The sequence below is a fragment of the Juglans regia genome, chromosome 13 (assembly GCF_001411555.2).
Source record: "Juglans regia cultivar Chandler chromosome 13, Walnut 2.0, whole genome shotgun sequence".
NCBI classification, from domain to species: Eukaryota; Viridiplantae; Streptophyta; class Magnoliopsida; order Fagales; family Juglandaceae; genus Juglans; species Juglans regia.
The window spans coordinates 958,442-977,763 of NC_049913.1; the positions used below are offsets into that span (position 1 = coordinate 958,442).

Consider the following 19,322-nt stretch of genomic DNA (forward strand, 5'->3'; position numbering starts at 1 on the left):
TTTATCTATTTTTTCTTCATATTATTTAAATAATAATTTTTATTCTTTTTAAACATTTCCTTTCTATCAATAAATTTGTAATATCCATATTTTTTTTAATATTTGCAATATATTATTATATATAATATAATATAATTCAGTCCTATACACACAAAATAAAAATATATAAGCCAAATAAAAGTTAAAAAATAAAATCAAAATATGAAAAAATTGGATAAATAATATTTCTAAGATATTTTTTAGAAAAAAAAATAAATAGACGTGTTTTAAATTATGAACAATAAAAAGAATTTGTAATCAAATGTAAAAGTAAAAAGAAATGAGAGAGTAATTGAAGTATAAATAAAAAAAAAATTGTTTGCAAGATGAACAGTACTCAACATGTAGGAGGTTAATGTAACGATTTGTATTTATATGTTATTTTATACAATGAGATGTAACTCATTTTATAAACTTCTTTAAATAATTTATATTTTTTATATTATACATGAGTCATGGAGAATGTTACAGAGCAGCTCATGCCTTAAATATTCAAATATTTTAACATCATCAGTTTATGGACAGCAGTGCAAGAATGGGTGGATTGCATTCATCGCTGATTCGCTACAACGAAAAATCCAATCTTCCTTTTTCTATATATACCTTATACATCAGGTTCATCTAACATATAATTCAAACACGGGGACAACACAGCCAAGCCTAGCCTACCCTCTGTATCTCCTCCCGATCTCCTTGTTATCGTCGCATCGTACGTACTGATCACCCTGTTCTTGTAAAATCAAAATCCGCTTTCAAAGGTGTTATGGGTAGCAAAAGTCGCCAGCTTCACATATTCTTCTTTCCCTTGATGGCCCCTGGCCATATGTTACCAGTCATCGACACGGCTAGGCTAATCACAACCCAAGGCGTCAAAGCGACCATAATCACCACCCCGCTCAACGAGCCTTTTGTCTCAAAAACGATTGAAAGAACCAAAACTTGCAGCGGCTTCAATATTGATATCAAAACCATCAAGTTCCCGACAGTAGAGGTTGGCCTGCCAGAAGGGTGCGAGAACATCGACTCCCTTACTTCCGTCGAAAACAGTGCTAGTTTCTTGACAGCCACGGGGATGCTCCGACAACCCCTCGAGCAGCTACTACAAGATTACCGACCTCATTGCATTGTTGCCGACATGTTCTTTCCATGGGCAACTGATGTTGCTGCTAAATTTGGCATCCCAAGGCTTGTTTTTCATGTAACCAGTTTTTTTTCTCTGTCTACTCAGGTGAGTCTACAAGTGTATGAACCTCACAAAAAAGTTTTATCTGATTCTGAACCTTTCGTCATTCCTAATTTTCCTGACGAGATAAAGTTGACAAGGATGAAAATGGCCAATCAGTTCAATGATAAGGAAGGCGCCGTACTTGAAACAGAATTTACAAAGGTTTTGAAAGAAGCCAATGAAGCAGATGTGAGGAGCTATGGGGTTGTTGTAAACAGCTTCTATGAGCTCGAACCGGCTTATGCAAATCATTACATAAAGGTCTTGGGAAGGAAGGCATGGCATATAGGTCCAGTTTCCCTATGCAACAAGGATGTTGAAGACAAAGGTCAGAGGGGAAACGAATCCTCCATCGATAAACACGAATGTTTGAAGTGGCTTAATGCAAAGAACAGTGATTCAGTTGTTTATATATGCTTCGGAAGTTTGGCCAACTTAACCAATTCTCAGCTAATGGAGATTGCAATGGGTCTTGAGGCTTCTGAACAACAATTCATTTGGGTAGTGAAGAAAGGCAAAGACGAGAAAGAAGAGGAAGATTGGTTGCCGAAAGGATTCGAGAAGAGAATGGAAGGTAAGGGACTAATAATAAGAGGTTGGGCACCCCAGGTTTTGATTCTGGATCATGGAGCGGTAGGAGGATTTGTGACTCATTGTGGATGGAACTCAACGTTAGAAGGAGTGACTGCTGGGGTGCCTATGGTCACATGGCCTATGTTTGCTGAGCAGTTTTACAATGAGAAGCTAGTGACTGAAGTGTTGAAAATTGGAGTCCCTGTGGGTGCTGATCAGCAATTCGTTAATTTGATGGCGAATGATGCTTATATTATAAAAAAGGAAGCAATAGAGAATGCAGTGAGGCGAATTATGATGGTAAGTGAAGAAGCAAAGGAAATGAGAAGCAGAGCCAAGGCACTTGGGGAGATGGCAAGGAGAGCCATGGAAAAAGGCGGATCATCCGATTCCGATTTGAAAGCTTTAATTGAAGAACTGAAGATCCTCAGCGGTTGATATATGCTAGAAACGTTGGGGGAGGTTTCATAATATAAATGTTCTGATATTGATGGTCTGTTACAATGAAGTAATTTGGATTTGTGCGCAATTATATTAATAGCCCTTTATAAAGGTAAGCTTTGGAGATCAGGATGGTCCTTTCTTTCTTCTTCTACTTGCTAATTTTCATTATTAAAATCATGATGATGATCCATTTATTCGTGCATGTATAAAGTGTGAATGCAAACCTATATAAACTAGCTTGGTGTTCATAGCGAAAAAAGAGGTCTCATTAGTCATTTGGATGCTAAGATCATTTCAGATGATATATGAATAATAGTAATAAAAAAAAAGTAATGCAAAACGCTAATTGGGAATTAGATGGCAAAGAGATCTGGCGTTGAAGAATGGGGTGTCCTTTTAATCCGAGTTAAGCGCATGCCTTGATCGAAGATCTAAAGCTTGCATCGCTTGCTTAATTGCTGTGAATCAATCGAAAACGTATGATTGGTGTTCACTTTAATGTGCTGTAACTTGAGCACAGCACAAATATATTCTAAGACAGAATACAGAGACTGCTTTGAGCACTTGCTTTACCCTTAGTATGCGTCGGGTGTCGTGATTTTGTTCGAGACATGATGTTATCTCGTTAAAGGGTTTAAAAATTTCAGTTGTTTTATATATAGTCGCAGTCGTCTATGCCATTTAAAATGAATTATCTCTCTCTTATCAGTTCGGTCTCTCTCATCAGCTCAATCTTTCTCTTATCAAGTAATTTCATATCAATCACTTTTGCACACCGTCTGCATCAAAAGCTTACAGCAAGCATATTTCTAATAATTGTGTAGGCTTGCATGATTACTGGGGAGAATTATTAGCGGGAAAAAGTTTCCACTAATACTAGGCTAATCATGGTCCTTGTCTTTTTGTACCTTTTTCTTTTTTTCACTTGTTTTTTTCTCTAGTTCTATAGACTAGCATTATCATTGGATTTATTAAAATTTTAACTAAATATAAAATATAATTTATTTCTTTCAATACAGCTGTATTAGATTAGTCAAAAGATGAGTTTATAAAAATTATTTTCCTTCATATTTAAAACGTTTCTGTCCACCAATCAAATATGTTTTTTGTTCCGATTGAATCCCACGTCTTTTTATTTTTCGTGTGATGGCATATACTGATGAAATGAGAGTTATTGAATCTAGCAAACAATAATTATAGTAAGTAAATAAGTAATAGATGATAAGGTCACAGAAGTATGATGTTAATAATTAAGTTGAAGAAAAAAATTAGTTAAAAAATAATAATTTAAGTATTAAATTAAATTATTAATATACATATAATTAATGTGATTATAAAATATGAAAAAAAAAAAGAAAAATATTATTATTAAAAACATAATATTATATTATTATTTTAATAAATCTAATTATTAATTTGTAAGATTATATATAAAAATTTTAAATTTATAAAAAATATATACTTTTCTTCATAAACCAATACCAATAACCTCGATATGGTCTCCAATCAAGAACACAACCGCAAATTCTTCGATGCCCTTTCCTTGCTCCAACATCCTCTCAGCAACCTAATGCAAGAACTACGCCCGCATGCCCTTGTTGCCGACATGTTCTTTCCGTGGGCAACGGCTCTAGCATCCAAGTATGGAGTTCCGAGGTTGATCTTCCATGGTACCAGCTTCTTCTCCATGTGTGCTATGGGAAGCATAATACAGTACAACCCTCACAAAACTGTCTCATCCGACAATGAGAAATTTGTCTTGCCTGGCCTACCGGACGAGATCCAATTGACGAGAACGCAAATCGCGGATCCCATACGGCTAGGACTCGAGAACGATATTACAAGGTTGCTAGATAGTGCCCAAAAAGCGGAAAAGCAAAGCTTTGGAATGCTTGTCAATAGCTTTTACGAGCTCGAACCGGGCTATGTCGATTATTACAGGAAGGTTATGGGGAGAAAAGCCTGACATATAGGCCCAGTTTCTCTTTGCAATAGGAAAGCCGAAGATAAGGCCCAGAGAGGAGGAAAGGCAGCCTCCATTAACGAGCATGAGTACTGCTTGAAATGGCTAGGCTCCAAGAAACCAAATTCGGTTGTCTACGTATGCTTTGGGACGACCTCAAAGTTTCCAGCTTCTCAGTTGCGCGAGATTGCATTAGGCCTTGAAGCATCAGGGCAACAATTTATTTGGGTTGTGAGGAAGAACAAGAACAATGAGGAAGAAGAAGAAGAAAAGGAAGATTGGTTGCCTGAAGGGTATGAGAAGAGAATGGAAGGTAAGGGACTAATAATAAGAGGGTGGGCACCCCAGGTTCTGATTCTTGATAACGAAGCAGTTGGAGGTTTTGTGACTCACTGTGGTTGGAACTCAGCGCTCGAAGGAATCAGCGCGGGGCTGCCAATGGTAACATGGCCCATATTCGCCGAACAATTCTTTAACGAGAAGCTGATCACCGATGTTTTGAAGATTGGAGTTGGGGTTGGTGCTCAGCGATGGGTTAGGCTGGTGGGAGACTATATAAAAAAGGCAGCCATAGAGAAGGCGGTTAAGGAGATTATGGTGGGTGACAAAGTTGGGGAAATGAGAAGCAGAGCCAGGGCGCTTGGGGAGATGGCAAAGAGGGCTGTTGAAGAAGGGGGCTCATCTTACTCTGATATGGGTGCTTTATTGGAAGAATTAAGGTCTTATCATTCTACGAGAAACCAGGATTAAGTTTTTTTTTTAAACATCACTAGGACCGTTCACCCGCCCCAACCAATCCGAAAATTGATATTTCGACCCGACCCAATTCAAAGCGTTTCCGTTTGGCTGTTTAGCTGAATACCCAATTGCCCAACCTGAAATTCTTTTCGGAACAAACGGGTATTCCGAAACGGTTTTTTTTTTTCAATGATTTAGAATGAAATAAAGGCATTTTGATAGATTCCAAATCATGTACATTTCAACAAGAAAAAATCCATTTACAAATATGTTTGTTAAAGCATTTATCATTGGTTCTCCGAGATATAACATATGAACCAAAAAATTATTTTTTTGTTGGTTTTTTAACTTGACCGCTAGAGAACAATATTTACAATTCAATCCAGGCTCAGTAGCAGCTAGATTGGTAGATATTCCACCTTAGAAACTTCTCTGCAACACAATCTGTCTTTTACAAAATCTACGTTAAATGGAACACAAATAAGATTAGTTCACCTTGTTGCTAGACACAATCATGGCAAAAAAAGCTCAAATGCACAAATTTTCTATGAGAACAAGAAAATGTACATCACAAACAACAAGGAAATAGATATGAATCAGCTTAGAATAGCATCAGCCTTAAACATAAAACAATACCCATTAAAGAGAAAAAGCAAACCAAAATGATCAATGCATTGCCAAATTAAAAAACTGTAACTTGAGAAAAAAGACGACAAAGTAGTAGAGACTGTATAAAGAATGATGTATTAGTAAAGAAAAATTAGAAGCAAGTCTTCATTCCTAAAAGCTCTCCCCATTCAAGTTCATTCATGTATGCTCTCTCATTGGCAAAACCAGAGCTCTCTAGGTGCCACGCACAAATTAAGAAATGGTCTAAACATCTGTTATTAGATATATCAATTCGTCTGTAAGATATACCCTGTTTGGGCATTATTTATCACAGCAGCCATTTCAAATTTTGAAAACTATAGACCGCAAGAAACAGATTAAAACCCACTACGAAGAATTTCAAGCACCCACAAAAAGGAAAAAACACCCATAGAATAAAAACTAGAAAAAAAAAATTAAAAATTTAGAGAGAGAAAGACATTTGTAAATTGTAGATCTACAAACATATAATGGGTATTTGGATTATTGATTATGCCGAAACCCAAACTCAACCTAACCTTCAAATAATTCTTACCTTAAAAAGTAAAGATGCGCTTGAGTCTGAGAGAATGAGAGAGCCACGGAGATGAGACTTGGGACACAGATTGAACTCAGTGAGAATGAGAGAGTGAGCAGCGACAAAAAGTGAGACATAGAGAGAGCTCAGAGTGGATAGGAGAGGATAGGAGAAAGGGTTAGTGTCTGAGAGGGTAGAAATGAAAACGAATAACGGGTAAAAAAAAAAAAAAATCTGTGCAGCCATTTTCGTTTCCAATTTTACCTGTGAACGGGTCAGGTATTTAGCTTTTTTGTTCAGCCCTAAACATCACCACTTGATCACATTTCATTAAAAAATTATTGAGCATAGCTCATTACAAGGTTTATCCATTTCTACCAAAGATACAAACTCGCTAGGAATTTCTTCCATCCAAAATGATTCAACATCTCTCTTCATAGCTCTCTTTGCCAACATATGTGCTACATTATTACCTTCACTGAAAATGGATTGTACAGACCAAGATGGCCTATGTGATAAAACCTCTTTAATATCCAGTACTTGTTGATCTATCCACCCATGATAAACATCTTTACTATTCACTACTTTTGCTATTGTCTGTGCATCCCCTTTAAAGATAACTCCTTGCAAATTTAGTTTTGTAGTTGTCTTCATTGCCTTCCACAATGCTAGTGTTTCAGCAACTTCAATTTTCCCCCACAAATTTCCTTACAACACAGCATGAAAACAGAATTGCTCATACAGGATTTTTGGCTGCCATCCCAATTCTCATATTCTTTTATTCTCTATTTATTGAGGCATCATAGTCAATTTTCATGAAATATTCATTAGGTGGCAACCACTTTGTATTTATCCTACTTATTTTCGTGTCTCTACTATGTTCACTTTGTTTTTCTTCTGCTTCATCAAACACTTCCATCATCAGTTCAGCTTGTTTCATTACAAGACTTGGATCATCAAACTTTTCATTAAAAACAAATCTATTTCTTTTGAACCAAATGCCTACCCGTATTACTGCTACTCTCTCCAACTTCTCTTGTTTCATTGTCTTAATTAGTCTTTGCCATAGTTGAACAAATTCTACTTCTTCACAACACCATTTATGCAAGCCACTAGATCTCTCAGCCCATACATCACTGGCAGCTGGACAGGTTCATAAGACATGTTGAATTGATTCCTCCTTTTTACAGATAGGACATGTTGCATCTTCCACCACATTCTTTTTCCATATATTCAAATTTGTAGGCAAGATTGATTGCAAAGCTTTCCACATGAAATGTTTTACTTTCCTTGGCACATTCAAGTTCCACATAAGCTTCCACATCTGTTTTTTAATCTTCTAGTTGGAGCTTTCCCCCACAGCTACCTTTTCTTTATCTTTTTCTTCATAATAAGCATTTCTCACTGTGTATATCCCATCTTTTGTATACCCCCAAACAGCTTTGTCTACCCCTCATCTCTTGCTCAATGGGACACTGCATATATGAGTTGCTTATTTTGTGTTAGAAATTTCTTCTATTAGTTCTTCATTCCAGCTGTGATTTTCCTCATTTATTAATTCCTCCACCTTTGCATTTTCTGCTAGCAGCCTTACAAGTGATCTAATTCAATGTGTTTTAGACTGAGGTAGCCATTTATCAAACTAAATTGCCACTTTTTTTCCATTCACAACCCTCCATGTCAAACCATCGTTCATAATAGACTGTGATGCCATTAAACTTCTCCACATATATGATGGTCTGAATCCAAGTTTTGCATCTGTAAGCTGAGTTCTTCTGAAATATTTCTCTTTAAACACATTTGCTACAAAAGAGTCTTGATCCAATTGCAGTTTCCAACTATGTTTTGCCAACAGTGCTCTATTAAACACCTCAATATCTCTAAAACCCATCCCACCATCCACTTTGTTATCTCCCATCTTAGACCACTTCCTCCAATAAATAATCTTTCCTTCTTCATTTTTCTTCCACCAGAATCTTTATATCAATGCATTAATCTCAGTACATAATCTCTTAGGCAACAGACATCATTGTGTAAATTGGTATCGATTACAGCACTGCTTTAATCATGATTTTTCTTCCTGCTATAGAGAGTAAAGAATTCTTCCAACAATGTACTTTTCTCCATATCCTTTCTTTTATTATTTCAAAAGTTTGAAATTTAGCTCTGCCTATCATCGTTGGGGGCCCCAGGTACTTACCATAGTCCCCATACAATATCACATCTGCATTCTGCATGATTTCTCTTTTAGTCTCCCTATGAGTATTAGCACTAAATAGAATATAGGTCTTTTGCTTGTTAAGTGCTTGACTTGAGACCCTTTCATATTTTTTCAATACCTCTTGAATAACCTTCCAATTCTCCTTATTAGCTTTATTGAATATAACACAGTCATCTACAAACAACAGATGACTGATTTTGGTACCCCCTTTTGCTGCAGCCACCCCACTTATCTTTCCCTCTTTCTCAGCTTTACATAACATAGCACTTAAACCTTCTGCATATAGGACAAAAATGTAAGGTGATAGATGATCGCATTGTCTTAATCCTCTACTTGGTTTAAAACTATCACTAGGTCTACCATTCATTAAAACTGAGAATGACACAAATCTCACACAATTCATCACCATTCTTATTGAACCTTCCACAAAACCCAGCATTCTCATTATATTTTCTAAAAATTTCTACTCTATCCTATCATAGGCTTTTGATATATCCAATTTTTGTACTAAGCTCTCCACCCTTCCTTTCTTTATTTTCAACCTTGAATGTAAGATCTCAAAAGCTACCATTACATTGTCTATTATGGACCTTCCTGGTACAAAAGCACTTTGCCAACTTGAAATAATATAAGGAAGCACTCTTTTAAGTCAATTTGCTAAAACTTTAGCAATAAGTTTGTATAAAACATTACATAAAGAGATGAGCCTAAACTCATTTACTGAAATTGGGTTTGTTACCTTAGGAACCAGTGCAATGTTCGTATGATTTATAGCACTAGGCAACTGACTTCCATTTAAGACAGCAAGGATGGCCATACTAACCTTAGGTCCCACTGCTTCCCAATGATCTTGATAAAATCATGCTCCAAATCAATCTCGTCCTGGTGACTTCCATGCATCCATCTATTTTAATGCCCCTCCAACCTCATCAGCTGTAAAGGGTGCCATAAGAGTCATATTCATTTTTGTTGAGACCTTTGAGTTTACGTGCTTCAGACACTCATCCATATCCTCCTTTCTTGGATAAGATGATTGATAAACATTCTGAAAATACCTCTTGAAAGCACTAAAAATTTCCTCCTCCTTTTCCATACTAGTTCCAGTCTCATATTATTCACATTATGTTGTCCATCATCATTTTGTAATTCTTTTAGCACTGCAGCCTTCTCTCTTATTTTCTTTTCATCCTCTGAAGCTTTTAATCTACACCACTTTGAGAACAATACTTAACTCTTTTGTAAACAGTTTTGAATCCCTTTCAAATTTATGCACTGCCCCACATCTTTGCTCCACTCTTCTTTGACCCTCTGCTAACACTCTTCATCACTTCCACAAGCCATTTCATACCTAAAAATTATTTGACTCTCATTATTTCTTCTATTACATTCTTTCCAGCAACTAATTAAAATTGGTCTGTGATTTGAAGTCCTTGTTGCCATCACTTCTACCTTAGCCTTATTGAACATGTTGATCCATTCTATATTTACAACCTCTCTATCTAGTCTCTCCTTAATGAAAGTTGAATCACCATGTTCATTACTCCATTTGAATCTCGACTCTTCCCATCCCATATCATATAATCCACATTTCTCCAAAACTCCTCAAAATCTCTCCATTCGAGCCTCACTTCTTAAACTACCACCCACATTTTCATGCTAAGTTAATATTTCATTAAAATCTCCACACACCATCCAAGGTCCCAGGTTTCAAAGAAATTAGTAAATCCCAAGCATCTTGTCTTCTATTTGTGTTAGGCTAGCCATAAAAACCAGTAAACTGTCATTCCTTTTCACTCCCTTCATTTTTTACAGTTGCACTAATATTGTTTCTAGAATAGGAACAAATATTCATTCCTATATTAGACTTCCATAATAATGCTAATCCTCCACTCTTTCCCACTTTCTTTTTATCAATTCCACTGCTTTATTAATAGTTTAGTTTCTATGATGAAAACTACATCGGGCTTCTTTTCCTACACTAACAAGTATAGGTTTTGAACTGTACGGCGGTTCCTAAACCCCCAATAGTTCCAACTTAATAATTTCATGGCTTTTGGCGATGCTGCAAAGCAGTATTAAGTTTGAATAGTTATGAATGTCTTTTTTTTGCTTGGAGTCCAAATAATTTAAGATTTGGGTTTGAACGTGTATTGTAATTTTGATGATTGTTGTGCCTGATTTCTTGGTAAGAACTAGTTTGATTTACAACTATTTTTAATTCATCTCAACTAATCATTACATCTTTTTCAAATTTACACATAAAATAAAATAAAAAATTCAATTTTTTCAAATTTTAAAATAAAAAAATATTAAAAAAATTATTTTAATAACATTTTATTCTAACTTTTAACTTTAATCTCAACTCATCTTATCTCATCTCTAAAACTATATGGATCTGCAATATTTAAAAGATATATATATTTTTTATTTACGAGATTTGCTACCAAGCTTATTGGAATTTGGTTGGCTATATTTTGTTTGACGTTCCTGACTTATCAGAAATCTCAAGGTTAGGTTTGGATAGAGAGTTAAGTTAAGATGAAATGAGTTGAGATGAAAATGAAATAAAATATTGTTAGAATATTATTTTTTAATATTATTATTATTTTAGAATTTGAAAAAATCGAATTGTTTATTTTATTTTGTGTGAGAATTCAAAAAAATTATAATAATTAGATGAGATAAGTTGAGAGATTTTTTAATCCAAACCCGGTGTAAGTTTCCGTAAATTGATGTTAAACTATCTCGGATAATTTGTTAATAATAATGAAATAGTTTATAAATAGTAGTTAATAATTTATTAATAGTAGTGAACAATTATGAATAATAATGTGAAATAATATGAAAATGTATTATGTTACCACACATCCCAAAGAGCTTTCCTTGTCTTGGTCGATGGATTCTTCCTGAAGTAATCAAAGAGCATGATTATAAACTCAACGCTTCAGTGGGAGTTTGGACTCTAATTACCAAACAATAAACATGAAAGTTGGACTTGACCCCGAAAGAAGTAATCCTCATTACTCAAATCAAGAAATTAATTTCACTAAATTCTGCGTACATATAGTTTGCTCTCAAGAAGATTCCCCCATGGAATGGGCCTTTTTTAGGCCCATATCCATATCAATGGGCTTTCCCCCAATGATTTGTATTCAATGGCTTTTGAAATTTGAATACAAATGAGCAAGAAGCTTTAATACTTTTGAGTCGAGTAGGACAAGAGAGCAAGCTAATGGAACATATTAAATCAATAATAAAAGAATTAATCAGGAGATTCCACCGAACTCAATTTTAGCATAATGGATTATTTTACAAATAAATAAATTAAAAGTATATAATAATGTTTGGAATTGGGATGAGTATATCTTAAACAACTGAAATGATTGGGCATAGTGGTGGGCAGAATGCACATATCTCAACTTCTCTAAAAAGTTACTTTCATCATGGGAAAGCACTTTTTTGCCACTATTACCTACCAAACAATCCCGCCACTATCCCAATGGTTTTTTTAATCAATGAAATTTATTAAAATAAACATGCATTTGAAACAGTATTGTTTTTATCTTTGTTTTTCTTTATCGATCCACTTACTTGGTCGTTTATCACATCAATAAATATATTTGAACTTGATATATATATATATATATTTATCTTATTTTTAAATCTTGTATTGATGTGATATTATTTATCAAAATTTTAAGTCAATGTATTTTATAAATTATAAATTGAATATTTGAGAATAACATGCCATCGATACATTTAAATTTAATAGAAAATTTTATATACCATGTTATTATTATACATTTATCTTATTAAATAATATGTGACACATTTATTATTATAAAATAATTATTTATTATTTAATAATAATTATTTATTATTTAATATAATAAAAATAGAATGAACGTCTTGTATTGTATTTATTTTTAGCGTTGGTTGATACTATTCTTAATTATATTATTTATTTTTTTATACATATGATCAATTAGAAAGATTTGAAAAAATTAATTGAATCACGTTATAAATATCAAACAGTAAAGAAGAAACACAATATTACTAAATTTAATATATAATATTGACGTAAAATTCAAGGAAAAAAAAAATCTCTGTACATGAGTGCCAATTAGAAATCAATAGCTTGTCTTGTCCATAGCTTAAAAAACGAGCTTTTTTTCCGCGCTGTCGTTTGGTGCCATCTCTTCCATTCAAACCCGACAATGATCGAAACATTGGAAACTTGTAGAAATCTGTGACTGTACTGTTCCCGTAAATCTTGGTAACTTTGCAGCTTTTATTATTTTATTTCACAATGCTCAGGTTAAAGCTGTCAGTTGTCACACCCCGCCTAACTAACTCCATAATTTGGTTTTGAATAATATTAATAAAATATATCAATATCGTACGATTATTTAAAACAAAAAAAATTTATTTATAAATAAATTTTATATATATATATATTTTTTAAATGACTACAATATTTACACACTCACATTATAAATATTATTTTTCTTTAATTTATCCGCTCTTGTTGGTTGAGTTCACCTTACAGTTTCCAAGATTATCATGTCATTTAAATAATTAATAGACTAGTTTGAAAAAGGGTAATTCGATCGTAAAAAGTAAAAATTGAAATCTATAAAAATTGCGGTTGAAACTTCAAAAGGTAAGAATAAATAGATAAAATTCTTATTTTTTGATAATAAAAAGAAAAAAGGGTAATCGAGGAAGTAGCTAGACATGTTTATTTTAAGGCAGATTGTACGAAATTTATTGTGTGGGCTATGCTTTAGCCTGTAGAGGGTTCTGCTTTAAATGTGGTGCCGATTATGCTAAGTGACATCTGCATTCCTCTCTCGCATGGACTCCACGTAGCCACCTCTTTAAATGAGATACTGTGTATCAATACGACAATTTACTGAAATTAAAGAATAATAATAATTATTTATAAGGCAGTGTTTAAAGACTCCCTCCCAAGTATATATATAAAACTGTGGAAGGCTTGATTCTATTTCCACGCCATTTTCGTTTGTCTCAAATCTTGTGATGACAGTAGTGTAGTAGTATCTGTAGCATTGCCAGATGGTTTTTCAAAAGTTAATTAAAAAAAAAAAAAAAAAAAAGATCTAATTGCCACTCCCAAGCATTTCCTTTTTATTTTTCCCCTATAATAATAATAATATGGCTGCATATTCGTCGGCTCGTAGCTAGCTCAAACTGTGGCCCCATATTTTCCATATTTTAAAATCCAGCCTAAAGTTAATGGAAAATGATATATTAACGACAAACTTGATACCCACCAACGATGTCGTACTGGTCCATATATAATCTGTGGGCCTTTCCCTTCCCTCGTTCATTGAGATGTCGTCCCCCTGTCCCCACCATTCCCCTCACAAGAACCTCAATCTCGTAGGGCCCCACCCCAATATTTCATCTCCACCGCTCACATCTCCTTCATCCCTCGGTCGTCGTGAAATCTCGTGGCTCTCTTTGAACTGAAATCTCCAACGTTATTACTCTCTCCAATAAAACAAAACGAAAGAGAGAGCGCTGAATAGGGAAGTCTCGTTTCCTCTCCCGTCTTCCGTATGTGCTTCCCACCCAAGAAAATGAAGAGCAACGCCAACACCAAGCTCATACTAATTCACAAACAAAACGGCGCCGTCGCCTCCTCCTTCTCAAGCTCGCACCGCCTCTGGCTCCTCTTCGTCACCACGTTCTTCACCTTAGCCTTCACTCTCACCCTCATCAACTCCACCGTCCAATATTCCTCCTCCAAACCCGCAAGCTTAACCTCCGCATCATTTACCTCTCCGCTTCCGCCCTCCATCTCCGACGCCCTCCTCCACTACGTTGCCACCGCCTCCAACTCCTCCTCTCCCCACATGTCCTCCGCCGAGCTCACCTCCATAGCCACCGCTCTTAACCTCTGCTCTCCCCGCTGCAACTTTTTAGCCTTCGGTCTCACTCACGAATCCCTCCTCTGGCACGCCCTCAACTTCCACGGCCATACAGTCTACCTGGACGAGAATGAGTTCTTGGTGTCCAGGTTCGAACAGTCCCACCCGGGAATCGAAGCCTACGACGTGTCCTTCCCCACGAAGGTCTCCGATATGCCGGAGCTCATTAAAGAAACCAAATCCAAAGTCAGCGACGAGTGCAGACCCGTGCAGAACCTCTTGTTCTCGGAATGCAAGCTCGGGATCAACGACCTGCCCAATCACATTTACGACGTGCCTTGGGATGTGATTCTAGTCGACGGGCCACGTGGGTATTTCCCCAAGGCCCCAGGGAGGATGTCTGCGATATTCACGTCGAGCGTGCTGGCGAGGAGCAAGAGGGACGGTGGATCTCCGACCCATGTATTCGTGCACGACTTTAACAGAGAGGTCGAGAGAATTTGCAGCGATGAATTCTTGTGCGAAGAGAATTTGGTTGAGACCGTGGATTTGTTGGGTCATTTTGTGTTAAAGAGAATGGAGGTTAGCAGCTTTGAGTTCTGTAAAAATTCGACCTTTTCTTCATCATCATTGCCGTCATCGGGTTTAGCTTCTTTATCATCAGGGGATGATGAAGATGATCATTGAGATGGGGTTTATGCTTAAGGTGTACTACTATTACCCGTTTCGTTTTTCATTCTTAACATAGCAAGTGTTAATATTCTTATAGGTGTAAACATTTTGCAAGTGTTTCCAAACAACAGCTGAAGGATCAAAGTTTTGGGTGTCCGAAAGTATTTTTTAGTAGTACTGGTCTGTTTGGTTGGCTAGAAACTATGGGAAAAGAGCAAAACTTCATAGGATTTGAGATCCGGTTTGGATTGAGATGCTCGATACTATTCACTATTATTTATAAATTTTAACTCACAAATTTCATAATTATTTACCAACCATCCCAACTCATCTCCTCCTAATCCCAATCAATCCCAATCCAAACGATGGGCCTGAATCTTCATGAACATCGATTTTTGGCTTAGCAGACGGGTTGACGACAATAACTAATATTAAAAGGATTAAACTGATTTGAGAAAGACATGATTAAGATAGATTTTACTCTCGTTAAACAATATCTTAATTTACTACCTTAGATTACTTTCTAAAGAAAGTAACGCGACCTGACCTGTACCATAACATAAGTTGTCGGTGGCTGTGATTAGGGCTGTTTCAAATTTGAAGGTGAGACTCGCAGTAGGTTTAGCAGCTAGGCTTTGTATGGTACTTTAAGATTTGTGGACCTGGGAACTGTACGAATAGAGTTACGCGCTTGGATGCTGTATGATTGCAACGCGTGTTGTTATTGGTGTAGGGGAGCGTCAGAGTGGAAGCCCCGGAGCATGTCGTCAGATTGTTGCCTGCAATTCTGCCATCAACAGATTTATGCTCAACTGTTTCTGAGTTGTAACTTTTGCTTTCACTACCTGCTGACGTGGCTCCACGTGGATAAAGCGTACGTTATCGCGTAAAAATTAAAGTTGCTCCACGTGGAACTTTTGCTTTCAGTCACCGAATACGCAGAGTATAATATATAGGTGTATTTTTGTTTTTAGAATTTTGCTATAAATCAACAACAGTTGACGTTATACATTTTCATAAGATGGAATGGTAAAGTGTATAAATTTTGCTACACTTATAATTTTTTATAAGATATGAGAGTATTTTTTATAAAATGTATAAATATTTTTCATAAAGTGTGAGGTATGGAATGGTAAATAATAATTGATCAGAATAATTTTTTGTTTTTTTTAAAAGACGATATCTTGAATTGAGGAATGTAATGAATCAGTTACTATTTATTCTCACACTCCACGCTTATAACTTTGTTATAGGATGTGAATATTTTTCATAAGGTGTTTGGGTGTTTTTTATAAGATATGTGTGAAATTACCACTTATCTCAAAAGTTTAAATTGTTGGAAAGATGTAGATTTTATTATTTATTTTATATCTTAATACTCCCTTTCACATGTGGGCTAGACTCTTTCTCAATGGATGGCCCAATACGTGAAATATTTAGAGTATAGAGTCAGGATTCGAACTCAGGACCTATGCTCTGATATTGTGTAAAATTATCACTTATTCTAAAAATTTAAACTGATGAGAATATATAAATTTTATCATTTATTTTATACCTTAATAATATGAGGTGTGGAGTAATAAATAGTGACAAAGAAAAATAATTTTTCTTCTTGAATTTGATTGATTGTTTTTTTGTTTTTGTTTTTGAGCACCTTTTACAAAATCAACAATTCTCTCTTATCTTTTGATTTTTCAAGAAGAAAAAAATTAACAGTAAAAGATATTACCGCACTAATATTTTAAGATGAAAATTAAATATGAGTATGGTATATAATATTTTAAATTTTTACATAAAATAAAATAAATAATTTAACCTTTTGAAATCTCAAAATAAAAATAATATTAAAAAATATATTTTAATAATATTTTATTTAATTTTTTTATTTTAATCTCAATTCATTTCATCTCATCTCTAAAAATAAATTTAAAAATTTTCCATATGACGGCAATATATTCAAGAGTATTTCTAATAAATTTTCTATTAGGAGTGTTTCTAAGAATTCTTGACGAGGAGTACTACTTACGATTGGATGGTTCAATTAGAATGTGAAACATGCAAGGATGGAGATTGGGATATCGCAATCGAGTGAACATAAATGGTAAATGAGATGCATAAGAAAGAGAAGTCTATGTTATTTATCATGATTCCAATCAACTCCAATTATAATCCAAAACTCAAAATTTTGAAGACTAAGAAAAAGAGTCTGATTTATTTTCAAGACTAAAATTTAAAATTTTGAAAATTTTAAATTTCATTATTATAGTTTTTTTAAATTTTAATATAAAATAAAATAAATAATTTAATTTTTTTAAATTTTAAAATAAAAATAATATTTTAATAATATTTTATTTAATTTTAATCTCAATTCATCTCATTTTTAAAAACAAACGAGGGCATAATAACATGAGCTAATACTTTCAGAAAATAGCCAATTATAACTTGACCTTTCGTGAGTCATTACACTCGTAGAGATATATATACATACAAATACACATGATGTACATTTTTTTACGCTTATCTATAAGAATGACCTGAACAAAGTATAGTAAGAGAGCGCAGACTTCAAAAGAGAAAAATTGCCTGGCATGCAAAAAAAAAAAAAAAAAAAAAAACGAATAAATCCTTCTGTAAATCATGTGAATTTTGGGATTGTTTTAGATGAAGATTTTCAAGATGAATGGAACATAAAGATTGCGATGTTGGTTTTGAAAGTCTTGAATTTTTGGACAATCGACAAAAATTGTTTTGACAGGGACGAAGCCTATCCAGCTATAGTACCTATGCGCGCGCAATAATATATATAACAGTGATCTGAAAAGTAGCTCCTTCATTTCGTGGCTGCAGACAGAGATCTTTTGGGTTTCGTTTGGTTGTCAAACTTCTCTCAACTTATCTCAACTCATCATTATAACTTTTTCAAATTTTAACAAAAAATATAATAAACAATTCAACTTTTTTAAATCTCAAAATAATAATAATATTAAAAAATAATATTCTAATAATATTTTATCATCTTAACTCAACTCAACTCAACTTACTTCAACATCCAAACACAACCTTAGCTACGTTGTCGGTGAATCAAACAAGAAGACTCGGGTGATTGGTATGACATCAGTGGCGCCCATGCATGCTTGGAGTTCAGACAATGTCTACATTTTGTTTTTGCTTTTCTTTGATCTTATCAGTTTTGCTAGCTAGCTAGAGTATGTCTAAGGCCACGTATACATATGTTGATCGAAGATAACGAGCGCGCGGCCGATACGGGATCAGCTTCTTATTGCATGCATCTGTCTGTTAATTTGTAATTTGTCTGTCTGTTGTAGAGAACGTTGATCATGGGAAGTACAAGGTGCATGGTCGGATAAACTTCGCTTAATTACTTACCTCTAACTCGAATATCCAATATCTTAAGCCGCGATCATAATGGTTAAATTATTACAAGAAAACAGATTTTTGTGATTAATTTATTATAATTAAAAAATTATTTGTAATCAATTTTAATTATAAATAATTATTATGTTGAAATTAACTTAATCTGTAAATAAATAATTTTCTTATAATAAACCTATCATTATATATAACCGACGTTAATGTTCAAATTAGGTAGAATATTGATAATAATAAATAATATCTGCCCTAACTAGCTATAAACTATAATCGCCGACATAAGATTAAAAAAAAAAAATGCTTCGTGTCACAATACAAGCTGATCAGAGTAGGTAGGTATATATTGTGTTGACTCTGAAGAGGTCAATGACAGTGGCACATTACTAAGGTTTTGTTGGTATGAAAAGTAAGTGGGGGAACATGATCTCGATATATGGGTGCATTTCATAATTCACGTACACGATCGAATGTTGGACTTTTTGTCCGTGTGTTTTTTTTTTTTTTTAAATGGCAACTTACATTTCCAATTACTAGACAACGGACTAAGAGCATTGATAATGATTTATGTATTTTTATATTTTTATAATATCCTTCTAAATTAAAATATGTATCCGTAAAATTTTACATAATTATAATATATAAAATTTGTAAAATTTTATAAAATTTTATCTATTAAAATCAACTTTGTAAAATCAACTTTATAAAATTTTATATACTATTTTTTTTCTCTCCTACCTATTAAAATCAACTTTATAAAATTTGTATTAAGATGATTTTAATATATAAAATTTATATTAAGTTAATGATACAAAGTGTTTTTTAGTACATGATATTAATATTTATTGATAAAATTAGTTATTTTTATATATAAAATTGCTAATATTTAGATATATAGAATTGATATTTTTGAGCGCACAGTCTAATTGTAAAATATGTAAAAAGTAATAATTTTAAGAAAAAAATAAAAAAATAAATTTTTTTATTATTAATTGATA

At 34.0% G+C, this 19,322-nt stretch overlaps 2 protein-coding genes and 1 pseudogene across 2 annotated transcripts; all 3 read left to right on the top strand.

Annotated features, from left to right (window-relative positions):
- The first annotated feature begins 606 nt into the window (after positions 1-606).
- LOC108988867 (scopoletin glucosyltransferase-like) lies at positions 607-2,407 on the top strand. Its single transcript, XM_018962249.2, has one exon. The coding sequence runs from the start codon at positions 803-805 to the stop codon at positions 2,273-2,275; it is 1,473 nt and encodes a 490-aa protein (XP_018817794.1). The 5' UTR covers positions 607-802; the 3' UTR covers positions 2,276-2,407.
- A 1,357-nt stretch (positions 2,408-3,764) lies between these two features.
- Positions 3,765-5,006, top strand: LOC108988858 (annotated as a pseudogene).
- Positions 5,007-13,798: 8,792 nt separating this feature from the next.
- Positions 13,799-15,003, top strand: LOC108988953 (protein IRX15-LIKE-like). The gene has a single exon (XM_018962377.2). The coding sequence runs from the start codon at positions 13,954-13,956 to the stop codon at positions 14,950-14,952; it is 999 nt and encodes a 332-aa protein (XP_018817922.1). The 5' UTR covers positions 13,799-13,953; the 3' UTR covers positions 14,953-15,003.
- Positions 15,004-19,322: the final 4,319 nt, after the last annotated feature.